Source organism: Mchenga conophoros, linkage group LG16, assembly GCF_057382185.1.
Source record: "Mchenga conophoros isolate Kocher_MC1m ecotype Shallow Benthic linkage group LG16, M_conophoros_male_GT1.1, whole genome shotgun sequence".
Taxonomy (NCBI): Eukaryota; Metazoa; Chordata; class Actinopteri; order Cichliformes; family Cichlidae; genus Mchenga; species Mchenga conophoros.
The window spans coordinates 35,008,350-35,026,938 of NC_140541.1; the positions used below are offsets into that span (position 1 = coordinate 35,008,350).

At 39.3% G+C, this 18,589-nt stretch overlaps 1 protein-coding gene across 1 annotated transcript in view; it reads right to left on the bottom strand.

The window, feature by feature from the left end:
• The window catches only part of LOC146557216 (tomoregulin-2-like), a 135,004-nt gene extending 117,279 nt beyond the window's left edge, over window positions 1-17,725 (bottom strand). Inside the window, exons 1-2 of the mRNA XM_085248842.1 lie at window positions 16,803-17,725; window positions 3,235-3,344 (exon numbers count right to left, since the gene is read on the bottom strand). Of these exons, the coding sequence (XP_085104968.1) occupies window positions 3,235-3,344; window positions 16,803-16,992 (300 nt within the window). The 5' untranslated portion in view covers window positions 16,993-17,725. The remainder of the gene's footprint in view (window positions 1-3,234; window positions 3,345-16,802) is intronic.
• Between the last annotated feature and the right edge of the window lie 864 nt (window positions 17,726-18,589).

Genomic DNA, 18,589 nt, shown 5'->3' on the forward strand with positions numbered 1-18,589 from the left:
TCAATGATAAAATGACCGATCTAATTCTTTATGTGCTAGACCAACTTTAGTGATATAGGCGGGGGATTCCCTCAGGTCATAGCATCCATCCAGAGGCTCCAATATCAAAGCTGTAAAAGGTGCAATATGAGTCTTACTTTTAGAGCAGATTAACTTGATGTTTATCTAATTTCATTTGCTTAACAGTTAAAACGGGAAATAGTCCCAAAGGTCCCAGTAGGCTACTCCAGCATCACCTGCCACATCCATCTTTTATCTTTAGCCATGACAGTTTAGGATAGATGACTCAAAAGTGTGGTTTCCTGTTGGAATTACTACAATAAAATAAATAAATAAAATGAAAATTCATTAAATTATTTTTTTTGGGGAAAAAAGCCCAGTAATCAAACATAACAAAGCAACAAAAAAAAAAACCAGACATTCCTGCCTATATTTAAAGCTCCTTTATTTGCTTCCATGATGTCTTATATCTTTCAGAGTCTGAGAACAGCTATATGCAAATTTTGTGTCTAGTTATTGGATATTTTTCCAGCAACTCCCAACTTTTCTGTTAAAAAGAACCATTACTAAGAATAATAAATTGTTCCAGTTACCCTTTAGTGGACAGTTTGAGTTGAAGTATTTCACATCGCCGTGAGCGCACATACTTTTAGACTGGACGATCCCTTTGGGAATCAGCACTGTGACCTGACATTAACAAAACCAAACCGGCAACAATAGCTTTGCCCGGCAGCTGCTGTGAGATGAATTACCGGCAAACTTTATGTGATTAGTCAGGGCATTGCATTAGCAAAGACAAGACGTAACTCATTTTCAGGTACAAGAGCGCACGCTGCTGTGTAGCAGTTTGACTTGGGTTAGCGAGAGAAAGTCTTGGTTCTTTAAAGAGTCAGTGTGAGGCAAATCTAATGCATCTTGGCAATGAATAGTGTCCATTGATTCCACCACATCAAACTCTCTTCCTCTTCACAGTCCCTTGCATGTCTCTTGCTTGGGGTTTTTGTGTGCGAATGTGTGCACACATAGATTCCTCTGGAACAAAGGAAATCCATCCAAGATGAGAATTTATGCAACGTTCCCCTCTGAAAGCTTGAACAAACTGCCAACAGGAGAAAAATCTTGGATCCATTTATTTGACAGTGATTAGTAGTGACTGATTATTTCAGGGCATGGCATCGCCTGCTAGGCTAGGGGGGTCATGTTTATGTTGACTGATGAAATAAAGAGACTGACATTAGGAACTCCTCCACACAAACAAAACAAAGATGCATAGAAAGTTGCCCTCTGACTCATGGTATTAAGGCAGAAATTGTGGTGTGACCTGTTCTTTTCCGAGAGCACAGAGAGCGCCTGAATGCACAGCGACAGCAGTATCAGTGTGAGATCTCTTGAAGAGGAATGGAGCTGTAATGTCATTTATCTGCAGGCCTCTGTTAACATTTGCTCCCAGGGAAGTACGAAATTGAGATAAAAACTGGTGACCAATCGAGTGTCAGCCTGCCTAGTGCCTGCTCGCGCTGATGACGTTCTGATAAAAGCGACAGATGAGAACACGTGCCACATCCTCAGATCCCAGTGGTTTCTATTATCAGGGGCTCTGTATAGCATATTCATTGGCAAAGCTTGCAAACGTTATACAAAAATCAATACTCTGCTGACTGGCTTGCTCCTTTTTTATTATAGGTCTGGCCATAAAGTTAAGTATGAGTCATTATCAAGAACAGCCTAATTTCCTAGATTTATGCCGTTAACGAGGGCCTTTCAGTCTTTGGTCTCATCAGTGACAGTCTTGTTTATGAATGTGGAGAGTGTAGTATACCAGGATAGCGATGTCAAATTTCAGAGCAAGCTATAAACTGGGCTCATGGTATGCGAGCACCTCCCCTTGGGCCTAATATCGTCTAATAGACACAATGGACTTCGATCCAATCGATTCTATAAATCTTTAAATTCTTTCTTCAGACGCATCACAGATTAACTTTCAAGTTATTATAGGTGTATATTTCCAATAACACAAGTGTTTTTTTTGCTGTGTTTCATTATTATTTTTCTTTATACGTGCCATTTTTACACTTATACAAGTGCAATTTTAATTAGTTTCAGCATTTGATGCTCAAATCATTTAGATTTATTGTGCTGAAAGCAAGAAAACACACACACTCCTGGCCTTTGACTGTTGAATATATTAAAATAAAGGAGGTTAGACTAAGGGCCCTGGTTTTCACGACTGTTGCAGCTGTACTGAACTGAGATTTCAGACACTTAGTAATCATCATTTTACATAACACTAATCAGATGTTTAGAATGATCATTTGTGCATTTATAAAATGCAGCAATTGGATTGAGGGATTATAGTGTACCATGCACACTATTTATTTTGTTCCAATGAAGCATTTCTTCAAGTGCTACAAATTCACACAGTAACAAAATGAATACTCAAAATTAACATAGATTTAACATAGATTGCACCAGCCAGGTAATGTCTCAGTCATGCTAGAAAAACAAAACAACAAAATAGAACAGCAAACTACTTGGGACAAAATTGTTATTCGCCAATCTGATTTACTACAGTTAATTGCTGTTTCATCACAAACACATTCCGTATAACTGCCATAACTGGGTTCATCTTATTCATCTTACTGCTGTTTTATTGCTCTCTTACACAGCAACTAACCACAAGTGGTTGCAGACCTGGTCCCTGTGTTAAAAGCAACTATTTCAAATCCAAAGAGATTAAAAGTTCATTGCACAGAGTTGTAATTATTTTGTTTGTGCCACAGTCTATAAACACTGTTTTCCCTTGTGTGACTGTAGCATCGATGCTATAACCTTGAAACTAGCGCCTGTTTTAATGGCTACCATCTGGACAAGGACAAAAGTGGAAAGTTAACTAACATGTGTCAACATATGGTAATTAATGGGCACAATCCCTGAAAAAAATATAGCATGAAATATGTAGTAAGCTAGTTAGCAGATGTGCTAACTATTCTGTATGTTAGCATAAATATTGGCAACATTTTGGAAAAGCTGGAAAGGCAGACACTATTACAATTCTTCAAATGTATAAATAATACAATTAAATCAAACCTCCGCCTTACATTTATTGTTATAGATACCATGAATGAACTTTTAATAAAGACAGGGGCAGGTTAGCAGAGAGACATTTAACACCAAAAGGAAAAACGTTGTAGTAAAAAGACACAATGAAACAGTAACAGAAACGTCACATCTTACCTTGAAATCGCAAATGCATGTCACCATGTTCCCGATTCTTAGACATTCCCCATCAAACTTGCATGTGTTGGTGTCGCACAAGAACAGGTCTGTGTCCCGGTCATCGGAACCTGGAGGACCAAAGCCAACAAGAGACAACAGTGACTAAGTGCTTTTCTGTCGAGCCTTCAAGCAACTCTAACCTGAAACCCATTCAGGGTCGTTTCTAATGAACCTCTGCCATTAGTCATATCTCCCTCAGCACGCTGCACTCCTGGAACATAGGTCTACTGTGCAAAAACACAATGCTAGTGCAATCCTTCTCCTTAGCTGCCAGAATGATCAAATGAAAAAGCAGTAGTCGCTGCTGAAAGGTGAACAAAAGATTTTTTGTTGATGGTATATTACATGATGTTCTGATGATGCTGGAGATATTGAATGGTAGATAGTGCTCTTTAATACATCGTTTTAGAAAGCACTCAGATGTTTAATAGAGGTGACATTTAGGTTCATTACTGAGGTCATGGCGTATAATTTTGTGTCCTACACAACATATTTGTTCTGTTTCTCCACCCATTTATTTCTCTTTAATATTTGTTTGTGTACAACAAGACTAACTCCTGGGGCGTTGTCCAGCAGAGGCAAAACTGGGCTGTGATCCGATTCAGGCTGCGTTAGGGAGCTCAAATGACTCCAACATAGCTTTCTGAATCAAATCAGCGAGTCACATGGGCCTGAGACTGTAGACTGAGCTCAGGGCTGTTAGCTTACCTGAAGTGATTGCTTTAAAAAAAGGCCACGTGCACAAAGACCGTAACATGTGCATGAAGGCTTTTTCCAAAATACATTTAAAGTGTATTCCACCAAATTCCAGCTGACATAATCGTGCAGTATCTATTTGCACAAAGATTATTTTAATGCATTTTATTTTTATTCCTATTTATTCTATTTATCCCCTTCGTATATTTTATTTATATTGTCTCTGTATTTATATATATGTGTGTGTGTATAACTCTGTAACTTCTGTCGGTGCTGTGCTTTTTTGGAAATCGAATTTCCCAGAGGAACCCACCCGAGGGATTAATAAAGTTCTATCTTATCTTATCTTATCTTATCCAAGTTAAAAGTTGAAAAACTGACCTTTTTTTTTTTAAGATCACTGAATAAAATTCTATAGCTTAAGACATTTGTCAGACAAACCAATCTGAGAACTTTTTGCTGAGAATATTTATGAACCAAATGGCTTAAATTATATAAACATGGCCATGATGCCCAGGTCAGACTGTAGTCTCACTACAGAAGATTTTTTTATTTACGTTTATATTGACATGCCTATCATCCTTATTCAGCTATAAATTGTTTTACATCATCATGAATCAGTGAATATATTAGACATGGCATATCACAGACATGTCAGTAAATTGTCTTATATGCAAAATGAAATTGCATTCATGACTGACAGGCTGCTTTCTATTGCTCTAAGCCAGGGGTCAGCAACCTTTAACACCCAAAGAGCCATTTGGACCCAGTTTCCACGCAAAAGAAAACACTGGGAGCCGCAAATACTTTGTGGCATCTAAAATGAAGATAACACTGTATATATTGTTTTTTCTACCTTTATGCTTTGTGTGAACAACTAAAGTGTGTTGCTTATGAAATCCATGAAGTGCTACAGAGAAAACTACATTATATTTATGTAATGAACACATTTTGAACACTTAAAGAAACATAACAAAAAGGAAAGACACCTAGCTGAACTAAAATGATCCATGTAGCAAAGAAAAACTGTTGTGAACCGCCAGCCTTATATCGCCTTTGGGCTTTTGGAGCATAGCAGAGCCTTGACCTGAATTTTAAATTGGAAAAAAGCACTATACTACTAAAAAAATGAAAAATAAATATTTGCAAAATTCTGCATAAATATTTATGTATTTATTTATTTATTACACAATTAAGTCACTTTCATCTTTACGCAGGACTGTAAGCTGTCATCTGTGAGGCGGGAGCGGTGTTTGTTTTTAACATAGTTCACGGTGGAGAATAGTTGCTGACATAATGTGGATCCGAAGATCCATAATTGGCCTACCTGGGGTCTAAAGTCTCGGTAAATGCATGGCGTTTCGGCGAGTGTACCGGCTTCCGCGAGTGTGACGCTTATTTTGAGCGACGAAAAATAATAAAATATAATTTTATTTTTATATTTCAATATCACAATCTTTCAATTTAGAACTACAAGTTTAAAAAGAACTAATACAAAAAAAATACACTTCAGCTAAATACTTGTAATTTATTTTCCCAAACCACGCGGAGCCGCAGTATAAGGACTAAAGAGCCGCAGGTTGCCGACCCCTGCTCTAAGGATTTGCATTTAACCCTTAAAGTCCAATCTACTATATTACTCGTGTATACATGTTTTTTTCTCAAGAAATTATAATGTGTTTTCTAGCAAAATATCCAGCTATTTTATTAATATTAATTACTAAATTAATATTAATCCTCCCTCTGCAAAGAGTGAGGTCCTAACACTGTTTTCAGCCACAACAGTCAGGTTAAGCTTTAATAATTTGCTGTACCCTTCCTGGTGAGTACTGAACATCAACAGAGCAGTTGTTAGAGACCAAAAGCAGAGTTAATATAGAGTGCATGCTAAATCTAGAGTCATGAATCACATGACATCACACCAGATGAATGAACAATAGACCTCTGTACATTTTTCACATTATTTCACTGTTTCCATTTAAAAGGTTGCATGAACAGCTGGTTTCCACTCCACCCAAACAGGACAAAAAGACTGTGATTGGAGATTTCATGACTTCGGCCAAAATAACTGTTTTTCTGATGAGAACACAACACTTTTTTAATATCAAATACAAACACTGAGGCAGTCGTATCATGTCATTTGGCCATTTATCAGTCCATAGGTGCACACAGAAGGCAGAAAAACAAAATAACAAAAAGCAGACTAATATAAATAATTAATATGATATTGTCAAATTTTAGGATGTAATTTTAAGCAGCAGACTATTTTCATCCAAAGCGTGAAGTTGGTGGTTTTGAATTCCCATGATAGTTAACAATAAGAAAATAAATCTAAACCTTTTCAGAAGGAAGGAAACCAGTTCAACTAAAGTTCCCACGAACTGCATACGCAGTATAGATTAGTGGAATGACAGTATTTAGGTACAGCACATTATATACACGACTAAAACCTGGAGAAAAGATGCAGTTCAGTGTCTTTTAGCAAGCATTTTTAAAATATTTAATTAACCATTAAAAAGAAAAACATAGTTAGAAGGTCCACAAGGCATGGCAAAATTGGAATTTGGAGCTAAATATGAACATCAAACGGATTCATCTTTGATGTTCAAAGACGAACAGTGTGGGTTTTGTTCTTTTATGTCTCAGTTTATACTTTGCAGCCTTAAGGGAAAAGCAAATAGGCGAGTGACGTTTTATCTATTTCTTTCTTTTAAACACGAGACACAGATGAAGCAAGTATACGATGAAGATGCTGAGTATTTAGGTTTAAACAACGATTAAAACACATACATATTCTTTTATCTGCGACCATTATGAAAGCCCCAGGGAAAATGCACATTTCTTTGGGATCAAATGTCTCTTAAGAGCAATAAAATTTAATTTTAGGTTATTTTAATCAACCTTATTTAATCAAACAATTAGAGCATGAAAAAACCCCTCCTAATTGGGTGTTTAACTTTTCTCACAGAGATATTCTTTATTACCACACCATCCTACAGGGAGCACATTACACTATCAGTGAGTGTTCTGACTTTCATTTAGCCTGGCTTTTACGATCAGCCCCCAAAAAGTTAATCAAGCAAACTCTACATTAAGAAATACACAATTTAAACGATGAAATCTACACATTACTAAAATAAACTCTTTTTTTTAATTCTCTGGACTGGACAAATATCTAATCATTAGGGAAAAGATGCTCGGTATCAAGTGAATGTATCCAAATCAAGTAAATGTCATTTGACTAGATTCCATTAAATGCAACATTGTACACTGAACTTACAGGCGTAAACTAAACGTATGCAAAAAAAACCTAAAAAAACATTATCAACCACAAAACTGCCAACGTGCTATCATGACATTGCATTAAAGGTAAGGAGCCAGCCTCGTTCATCTCACAAAACAGCAAAAAGTTATCATGTGAAATGGCACGTGTGATATTCATACACATCATAATGCCTGGCTGTCTGTGGATGTTACAGGCAAGATATCTTACAAAGCTATTTTCTATTCATAGATATCTTATTATAATGGACACTTAGACACAGTATCTCCTGTAACCTGTCATAACCAATGACCTTCTCCACTTCGAAAAGCCCTTCTTGGCATAGAACAACCTATCAGGCAATAATACCCCATGGAATAGAAGTCCATGCTAAAACGAACCTGCTATTTGCCAAGGTCCTGAATGACCATAAGTGTAAGCTCTCTGTGAAAACATACAATCACTGAGCCAAGAACAGTGGTATGAGAGGTCTCCAAGCTTGGAGTGCACGGATGAAACAAAGCCCTCAGCCTGAAGAGGGCCATACAAGACAGTCTGGAAAACCACACACAAAAAAAATAATAATTAAAATTGGCACCCAGGCAACTGGCATGTTGATGATACTCACTGGAGAGAAGCATTGTTAGGATGACAATCATACAACTGGCTACGTGCATACAAATGACTGGAAAATATCAGATCATTTTCAAGCCAGCTAGTAAAGTCTTTGAAAGATTGGAAATGTTTTTGTGTGTGAGCGTGAATCTGTGTGTGTCAAATCAGTCCAAGCTACAAATTTCATAGTTTGATATTTTAGCTCTTTTTCAAGGTTCTCTGGGCAACAGGCTTATGGAAAACAAAGGTGGGGAAAAAGCAGAAACTCGATTTTAAATGAAAAAAAAAGTGACTCCTCCACAAGTCATTAAACTGTCTTCTTTACCGAGAAACAGATGCGAAGCTTGGACATCCCCAGGAGCCAGGAAGCAAGAGGAATACATCTATCACTTGTAAACAATAACTCACAGGGATTCATTACTGCTGGAGACATTCTTATCATCTTATGAACAACAGTGCAATCAAGACTTGCAGATGAAGATGCTTTGTCTACTGGAATCAAAGACGATTGTTCCTGTGAACTGTTTACAAGGATGCGAGTGGCACAGCTTTTGTAATAGCTGTAAATGTCTGAAAAACAATCATCATGTGACATAAATTATGTTATGTTTTATACTTGCTTCTCTTACATCTTCAGAGACACTGGGGCCAAAAGGGTTTAGACTGCAGGGAAAAACGGCACCAATCTCAGTCATTTGAGAATGATTGCCTACAAGTGGTATTTACTGCGGTGGTACAACTTGAAAAATGTCTTTGTTTACACAATAATAAATGACACAGAATCAACAGGTTAGTATTCATCACCTTTGTTTTTTAATCATAAAACCATTTTGCCTTTTGGTGCAATCTGATTTCAGATTCTCTTGTGTGGCAGCGGCTTTGAATTCAAAAATTCAACCCCACATGTTTGGCAAACATAAAAAAAATAGAGGTGTTGGAAGTTTGAAATGTATCCATTTTAAGGGACCTGAAACAGGATTACAGTGATAAGCATTACTGTTATCAACTAAAAATGTTGTCAGTATCCCGTACAAGTACCTACATGTTCAGTCAGTGGATATTAGCTAAACATATTGTAACATGCTGTGGGATTATTATAATTGTAATTGCCTAATATGTTATTCAAAGTCAGTAGCTTACAGAACATTTAGGTTGAATTTCTATTTTACTAATGTGAGACTGGTTTGATGAAGTTCATACAGACTTCAGAAACATTTCTGTGACATACTTTACCTCGTAAAAACTTTGTAAAAAATGTATATGTATCAAGAATGACTGAATACAAGATATCGCCTAATTTTCTTTCAAATGAAAGCTACACATCTTTCGTAAATGTCCTCCCTCCATAAGCACATTAAACCAGTCGTAACCAGGATTCCTGTTGAGTTGGCTGGCTTCCTGCTGCTTTGCGGCAAACATGAACAGGGGTAAAGTAAAGTAATTTTATGCCTTATCCAGATGTTCTGAATAAGATCAGATCAAATGGATAAAACTGAATCCTCAGAACAATACCTCACATACCTGGTTTGGCCAAGCTCAAGAGGACAAGTTTGATCAAAAAATATGAATTCTGAAACTAGTTTTGACATTGACGAAGTTACGTATTTGAACTGAACACATTTAGGGAGTAAAAGAAAAAAATACCAGTGGATTCTTTACATGTCAGAGTTATACTGAAAAGTGGGGACCTGTTAATTACCTTTCCAGCAATGTATTTTTGGAAATTTTAAAAGCTTACTGCAAAAGTGCTACTTGACTCCACATTACTGTCTGCTCAGCTGTGAGGCAGACTATGCTTCATTTATTTGAGTATTGCAAGCAACAAAGGCCCAGCTTGTGTACTGGACAAATGATGATTCCATTTTATAATTTTATATGACCCCAAGCATTTTTCTTTTTTTCCTTTCTTTTTGTTTTCATACCCGCAACATATATGCCTGGATGGATGGATGGATAGATGGATCTGGCAAACAACTAAAAAACAAAAAGATATAACCCTCAAGTGTTAAATAGCAAACAGTGCTGAAATTAAATGTGCACCATGGCTAAGAAATTATGCACTCAACATGTGTAGTCTGGATGTCACCCTTAATTGGCCCATGTGGTAAATAGCACATAAGGCCTGAATATAACAAAAGAAATGTGGGCCTGGATTTGCGGTTAAAGTTGTTATAATTTATTTGTGCTTGGTTGATGTGCAGAACTGTTATGGCTAACACTTGGCGCAGATCTGATAAACAGTAGCAGACCATCCAACTGATATGAAGACCAAATTAAAGTGTCTAGTATTAGTCACATCTGGTAACCGACTGATTAACAGATAATTAGCTATCTGTTAGCTAATCTTAAGGACATTTAGCTAAAGAAATCAGATGTGTTAGCAAGCAAGAACAAATGCTCATTAATCAGCAGGCGAGCTAGAGTAATTCTGGTCCTACCCCAAAATTTTAATTTAATGTTTTGCATAAAGCACAGGTTGTAAAAGCTAGGACCACTTCTCTTCCTTACACTTTAAATCCAGGGTTCTAAAATTGCTGCTAATGGGCTAATGTTGCAGCTTCTCACAGCAGACTAAACCTTCCTAACAGTGAAACATATAACTACTGCAAATAAATACCACCTCACAAACTGTTTAAAAAAAACTACAATTACTAACAAAACTGCCACTCTGAAATAACACATTATAAACAGAAATGTGCAGATGTGTGCAATTTCCTGTGCGCAGCAATTTCCTGTAGCTGCGTATAGCCTTCAATGATTTGTTGGCTCCCTAAACATGCAGTCAGTCAATAAAAATGTGAAAACCACAGCTTTAAATAGACCTGCTCCAAACCCAGCATCACCAACTTTACCAAAGGTAACTTTAAGGAGAGAACAGAAAACAGATGCAATGATAAAATCATTCCAGCTGTTATTGTTTGCTTTGGATGTGTCGCTAAGTGTGCTGCACGCTCTCGTGCTTCATTCCCAACCAAATTTAAATGGGACACGACTGATACAAGTTCCGTGCACGGCCCAAGCTGCACTGTGTCGGAGTCCAGGAAAACGTATACTTCCTGCTCCTGCCCTGTCGTTCCAGGAGGAGATTACAGTGAGCTGAATAATTAACGAAAACAAGCTGCCAAACATCAAATATTGAGAAGGTAATGTTTATATGCTAACGATTAAGATGCCAAGCGAAGCACTTACTTGTCTAAAAGAGAGAACTTGTTAGCCAAATGCATCTCCTGCTACCTACCTGGAATTTCACTGCACTAAGAACTATGCACTAAGAAGAATGAAGAGTTCTCCACCCAGGTTTTAAGCATTGTGCTGATCAATAATTAAACAGACTAAATGAATAATGAAGGCTGAACAACCACAGTGGTGAGACATCTTCTCCTGACCTTTCTCGTACTGGAGGTCTTTTTTTTTTTTTATAACTTTGCAACAGGTTTTTTTCCACATGTTTGTGAGGGAGGAAGTTACAGTTTAGTCTTTTTATATCAGATTATTGAACGCTGAACACCAAAAGCAAGTCATAGTTTGTTTGGTCTGAAGCAACTGATGGGTTTGTAAACTTGTAGCTCTTTCTTGTGGTTTGGTTTCTTTTTATACAGAGAAAACTTGAAGTGATCCAAAATTTGTCATTGCAGCATTCAGTTTGCTTGCTGGCCAGATGTTTCTGTGGAAGGAGCAACAAACGTAAATACAGGAAGAACGTATTGTGTTCTGGACTATTGAGACCTCGGCTCATTTTACAGCTAGCAGTTACAATTTGTGTACTCTGCACATCGATGGTACTTCTTTGCATCTCAGAATACAAAACATAACGCAGCTAGGGGAAGATGTTTAGCACAAACTTGCAGTGTACTTTGGGTAGCTTGCTTGGCGCGAGGTAAGATCACGTTCTAGTCATAAACAAACCGCTCTGGAGGTTGTTTGCAACTGGACTGAGACCAGCTCCTCCAAAGGATGTTGATGCAGATGTTTTTGAGTGTGATCTGTGTTCAGTTTGCACAGACAAACTGCAACAAGGAGGGAAATTACACTAGACTTTGCTTTAAATGGTCTAAACCATGCAGGTGTGAAAACATCCTGAAACTTTAAACAAATTTTCAAGATTTTTTTTAAATAAAGTAAAACATAAAGCATTCTTAGTTGACCAACTTTCATTTCACTACTTTAATAGAACCAATTAGCAACTTCAGATTGGTTCGATTAAACCAAGCCAGCATTGCTTATCTCAAAATTCATCTCTCATTGCAGTTTATTGTCAGAGGTGTAAACCTGCATGCAAGTATGTCTGACTTCTGTCTTGACAGATCTCGAAAGCAAATGGCCAGTTATCCCCTGAATGCTCTTAAATTCCCTCCACTTGATGGGATTTGCAGAAGGCTTTGCATATTCTACACTTATCCCTGTCACTATAAGTCTCAAAGCATCACATGGACTTTTAAAGTTAACAATAGCAAAGTACTCACTGCAGAACAGATTGTCTTTATCACAGAAATGTCCCCACAGGAGATGTAAGGTATAATTAAATTGTGAGCAGTCATTCATACAGTTTATTATTACAGTAGAAATGTGTGATAAAGATAAAACTGAATTGGACTGAATTCCTTTCAGCAACCTATGAATGCATTGTTCTACTACTTGTTTTAATATGACCAAATACAGCCAAAAGCTTTGAGCTGATCGTGTGTAAAAGTCTGCAAGTACATCTGTTAAGGATGTCTATCAGCCAGCTGATGTGCAGTCGGTATATAACACAGACGTTACTTGCTTGTTTAAAGCAATACAAGCCCAAAAATTGCAGGTTTGATTGAGATAATTACACAAAATTCTAATTATATAGTTAACTGCGTTGGATGAGTATGACATCTTGGATAAAGCAGCAGTTTTTGAGTGCATGCAGGTGAATTGTCACCGGAAAGAATTTTACCCAGCACAAATCTGTACAGAAATGTGTTTCAAAGAGTCCCAACATGACAGTAGTAACATTAACACATTACTGTAGTGTTAAGGCAATATTAAATGACAGGTGAGGCGAGCCTTCAGTTTGGCTATAGGGAACCTTTTAGGATCTTAAAACTCAATGTACTTGTTGCACTGATCGACATCATCACAGGATCAGGCAGCAATAAATTGTGCAACTTAAGGTCCGTGTCCAGCAAGCTACTATCTAGGAACTAGATGTTCCTGATTTTGACGATACTAAACACGAGACGGGTGTGTTTCATTTGTTAGATAAAGGACCTTTACAAGGGAAAAATGACTATAAAGTAACAAAAGCCACGTCCAAGTCCTAACATATCTGACATTTAGTCTCTAGTGAATATTCCACATATCCTACGCCCCCAAGTGAAACAACAAGTTCACATCTAAAACCACCCTCTTCACCTTGTTAACTCTTTTTCACTTGTTATTACCAAATACATCATACTATAAGATGTTGAATTTTAATCGACATATCATGGTCTGTTTGTCATTCCTACTCTTTTCTTATGTTTAAGTCTGTCTACAATAGCAAGTAGGGCCAAATTCAGGTCTAACTTCACAGACAGAAAATTACATGCTATGTGGGCCTTTATGTCTTTAATAGGTGCTGGTATTTTAGCTAATTTGTTTCACTTAAATTTAGAAATACCTTGGTGTTCTTTACATATGACTGCTTGTTTTCTGATAATATTGCCTAGATGAAGGATGTCGAGGGTAAAAAGTATTGGCACTGAACCCTGTTGAATGCCACAACTACTTCATGCGTCATCATGAAGTGACACAAACACCAATAAAGAAAAATAAGCATCCCCTCTTTTCTCTTATGGCTTTTAATGAATCCCTTAATTCTACATCCTGAAAATGATAACCTTTTACTGGACAAATAATGATGCAGCAACAAGTATAAACACAAATCAATAGAAAATCGACCAACTCGCAGATCAAATGGGCCCTTTTTATAGCAGTCATTATGACTTGTCATGGCAGGAAAAAAATCATGTGTTTTTAATTACGTTAACAATGATGCAGTTACACTCAGGTGTCCTAGAAAGTCATAACAGTGTGACAAGGAGTCTGCACAATACATGCACAGCATCAGAAACTGAAGCAGCTAAATGGAATTCAGCACTCGTTAACTTTATAACTGTACTGTTCCTAACCTATTGTGATGTGTCAACATGTCAAATTCTTCATTTTCTGTAACATTACTCCATCAATATGGTGGCAAGTGTTAAAAAACATTTCACAGCTCAGTTATCCCTTTTAAAAATCTTGGCACATAATGCATGCAATGATTATAGCTTCCCACGCGCCTAACTCAAATATAATTAATTAAAGAAATATATACTATATAGGACCTTAAGAAGTGTGGAAAACATTTCTTTCTGCTGCAGCTTCACAGAGCCACAACTCGTACATTCAAATCTTTACACAAATACTACCTAGTACAAGATGACACGAGGGATTTGAAGAACAATTTTATGTCTGTACTCGCACTCAAACATTCACTTGGTGCCCTTCTAGGATTGAGATTGAGCTGTTCTGCCTCCTCGCTGGCAGTTCCTCAAGCCATTAACAGATGCAAGCCAAACAGAATGGCAGTCTTTGTCAAACCAAGTTTTTTCTAACTCCCTTTTATTCCATAAAACAAAATCGAATTCATTGCTTTTTCAAAGGCGACGCTGTTGAAACTGGCAACTCGTTTTCTTGATACTACTGCCCATAATTATCTGTTTCTTAGCACTGAAGTGACATTGGGCTCATCACCAAACTGTTTTTCAGTCAGTGCCATTCTCCCTGCGCTGCAAACTGTCACACATTGGTGGTGTTGTTAGGAAGAAGTGGATAATTAAGCCCTGTGCCATTACTGCGGGTTTATTAATATCATTATCTTATTTTTATTATCTTTCAAAGGGTCTTATCTTTTCACGGTGGACTACATGTCACTTGTTGTGCTCTATTAATTGTAACTGATGCTGGGTGCATGTGAGTGCCTGTCCATTGTTCTATCATATGCACTTAAACCTCCTCAAGGCATGCAGGATAAAAGCTTTCGCTGAAATGCAGATGAGAGTGTGTCAGGAAGTGGGGAGGCAGGCGAGTGTGTATTGGGACAGGATGTGTACCATTATCAGTGATTACGTGCTGATCACCACCATCAACAGCGGCGGCACAAAACCAGCCTCCAGTAGGTTACAATGCAGTAATCTGAATAAAGATATGATCAATTATCGGCCTGAATCAGAGGAGAGTACTGTTCAGATGAACTCATTCATGACTTCATCTGCATGTACTGTAGATTCTTGGGCCACGGCTTCACTTGATACCTGGGCTTTTCATTACAGGATGAATAATAAAACAAAAACAAGGGAAAAAAATTCCTTGTACCACACACCTGATCGCTTGTCATTAGTGGATCAATGACATAAAATTATCCTCATGTATTTCCAGTTCATTCATTACCTCAGTGATCCTTCAACATTAGCACTTCAACATGGGTATCACGGTACAGGAAGATAGAATCACGGTCTGATGTTGCGGTTGTTTGCATCACGGTTTTGGTCTCAACCCTATGAATACCAGAGATGCTTAGAATAAAGACAGCAACCTTCGACAGGTTACAGTAATACGATAGAGTTCAATCGCTTCTTCTTTGCGTGTACTTAATTAAGTCTGACTTAATCCGCCCATTATCATAATCAAATTCATTTTTAAAACTTTGATATCCAAATTAGACATCCCCCTTTCTGGTTGGCAGTCTAGTTTGTAGAATCAAATATAGATCTGTCATGTAGCATTTCTTAATATCATTCCTATACATGTCACATGTGCATCAGTTATGCTCTTTGTCATAAATGACTTCCCCTTTCTTTTTATTGAGATGTCATCCAAGCAGGCTACACTGATACTCCTTTTTTCAAGCAGCAAACAGCAGTCATAACTCTCATATTGATGTCTGGCTGTTATGAGCTATAATATCAATACTGCTACTGCCCATGAGTGTGTGGAACCGGCTTAGAGCTATTTTAAGGGTTCAGACTTAGACAGGCGACAGGGGAAATTTATGGCGGCACAGTCGGCTGATTTACAAAGGGAGGCGAGGCGCTGCGCTCTGCAGCCCGCTCCGCTTCTTTTATCGTTTTGGGCACCAAAGGGAGAAAACAAGTTTATAGCTCAGTGGTCTGTTAAAGAAACGACAGCATTTTTTTTTTAATTTAAAGGTGTCAATTAATTAAACAATTTGCCTGCCAAATAAGCCCATAAAACTAGGCTGTAATTTCCTGCTGCGATCGATTTGCTGGGTTAGAGTTAATGGTCAATCTGAGCGCGATAAAACACCCTAGAGTTGACTAGAATGTGTTTTTGCTTCGGGTTACTGGCAGATAACACGAAAGAAGCCCGTTTGAACTCAAACGGAATTTCTGCGACCTCAAACTAACCGTGTTGTTATTGTGGCGCACGCCGCCTTATTCCGTGGACAAGCTTCCCACAGACCCCAACTCCTCCCCGCCCGCTCTATTTCTCGTTAAAATGATCCTTAATGTCGCTGCTTCCACTTCGTGTCGGATCGAAATCATCGACCCTCCCGCTCGCCTGCCCGGTGACATGATCGCCGCTGCATGCTTTGCTGTCAAGCTCCGAGGCAAACTCAGCGAGGCTAAATGCACATCAAGCAAACCCCCTCCAAAACTCTGCATCCCCTCATCGTCGGGCTTTTGCAGTCGGTATCTGCAGCCAGAGTGCTCCACGGCTCCAGCACCGACCCCGGGCATGCTAACAGGACACAATCACAAAACTACAGCGAGGAGAATGAGGCGTCTGTTGCAAGCGCACTCCTAAACTTTGATCTGGTCGTGCTGCTCAGTCTCGGGGATCTAACACTAGTCTCACATGAGTTTAACTTCGATGTGCGTCTAGATATTTACTGCACACAACCTGGAGCGAGGCTGCTATTGAATAAAATGACTCTCACCGGAGCAGTTCCAGCCGGTCGGCGTCTGGCAGTCGCTGAGGGAGGAAGGGAAGGCGCGCAGCTGCTCCACAGGTAAAGTGGCGAGAAACGAGACGAGTGTGATCCTGAGCCAGCCCCCCGCTGTCCCGCTCCACCGGCGCAGTCGTCTGGGCTCCTCGAGAGGTGCCTGAGCCGCCACGGACAGACCCATCTCTCACTGGCCCCGACCGCACAAGCGAGGTGGGAAAGAGACGCAGACGCGCACCGACAACTCCAATCCCAACAGGTTCAGCGGGGCGCCTAGAGACCTACAGCAGAACATTTTCCGAGCGAGACCGTGCGCCCCATGTAGCAGTGCCCCGTGTAGACCGGCCAAATAGGTTCCGCCCGATCCAAGCGAGAGTGCGAGAAGGAGAAAAAGAGGTCTAGTGGGGGCACTGCCGAGGGGTTGGTGGGCGATGGAGGAGGCGTGTGGGATGGAGGAAAAAAGTTAGCGACGCAAGCGAGAAGACTTGCGAGCAGGAGAAGATGCTCAAAGATGAGGAGAGGGGAGAAAGATGGCAAAGGGGGAGAAAAGGAGGGTGATATAAAAGGAGGTGATAAAACTGCACAGCAGAGAGGATGAAGCCAGAGTATCCCACGGGCAGGATTTGGAGACGACGGCACTTGTGTAATAGTATCCACGGGTGAAACGAGCAGCGGTCCTCCCGATTTAGTTTGTATGTGCGGTGCGTTCAGAGTCGCGGCGAGTTGGTGTTTCTCTCTCCCCCTCTTTCTCTCTAGCTTTCTCAGCAGCAGCTGGCTGTGATCACGTGGAGCATGATGCGAGGAGGAAGGGGGCGCCCCTCAGTAACAATTAGAACGGGTAACTGGTGGAAAAGGCAAAATATAAAAACACGCGATAACAAAGGGAAGAAAATAAAAGATTTTTTTAATGAATGAAGATAGAAAACAAAGTAGTCCGGGCTTTGTCCCGGTGCTTGCTGATGGCTTCCCCACGAATAAGCAGCATAAAGGAGGACAGACTGCCTTTATAATTGGCCAGGAGCATTTAGTGTCTGCAGGAATCGATTCGTCCAGCCTGGCCTGGGATAATTGCTCCGCTTTGAAACGAAACTGACGCTATTCCTGAGTCTCTGCCTCCAGGCGATCCACAGAGACCTCAATAGTATTCATATATTTTTGGATACTGCTGTCACGCAGGGCGGGGCGGGATGGAGCTGGTAATTGACGTGCTTTTGGTCATGAAAGAAAGTGCACAGCATCTGCTGGAGCGGTCAAGTCCAGCGTCAGGCTGAGAACGATCACCCTTTGAACCGAGGAAATTGGAAGCCACGCGCGTGGAAAAGCCCCATAAAGCAAACAAAGCAGGTATCTGTTAAGATCTGTCACAGTTGTGAAGACGTTTGACTTCATGATATTAGGAGAACGCTGCAGTTGCTTGCAAACAAATAAACCCCTTATTCTTACTTAAAGATCATTACATTTTTCCTCTGCTGATGGGCTTCTTGAAGACCATCTGCGACAAACAACAAAATGCAAAATACAGAAACTTCGATACTTTTGGGTTCTTCTGGGTCATCACAATGAAAAAAGCAAAAACAAAAAACAACAACAAAGGGCATTATTTCACAGACACCTGCACCTGCGTGGGATACGGTGGGAATGACAATGACTCAAGAAGCTGATAAATAAAGACAGATATGAAATATTAAAATGAGCAAACACTTTTACTGGCCACAGGGGGCAGCTGAATCAAGCCGCAAACACAAACCTGACATATTCTGACCTCTGAGGCTGACAGCTGT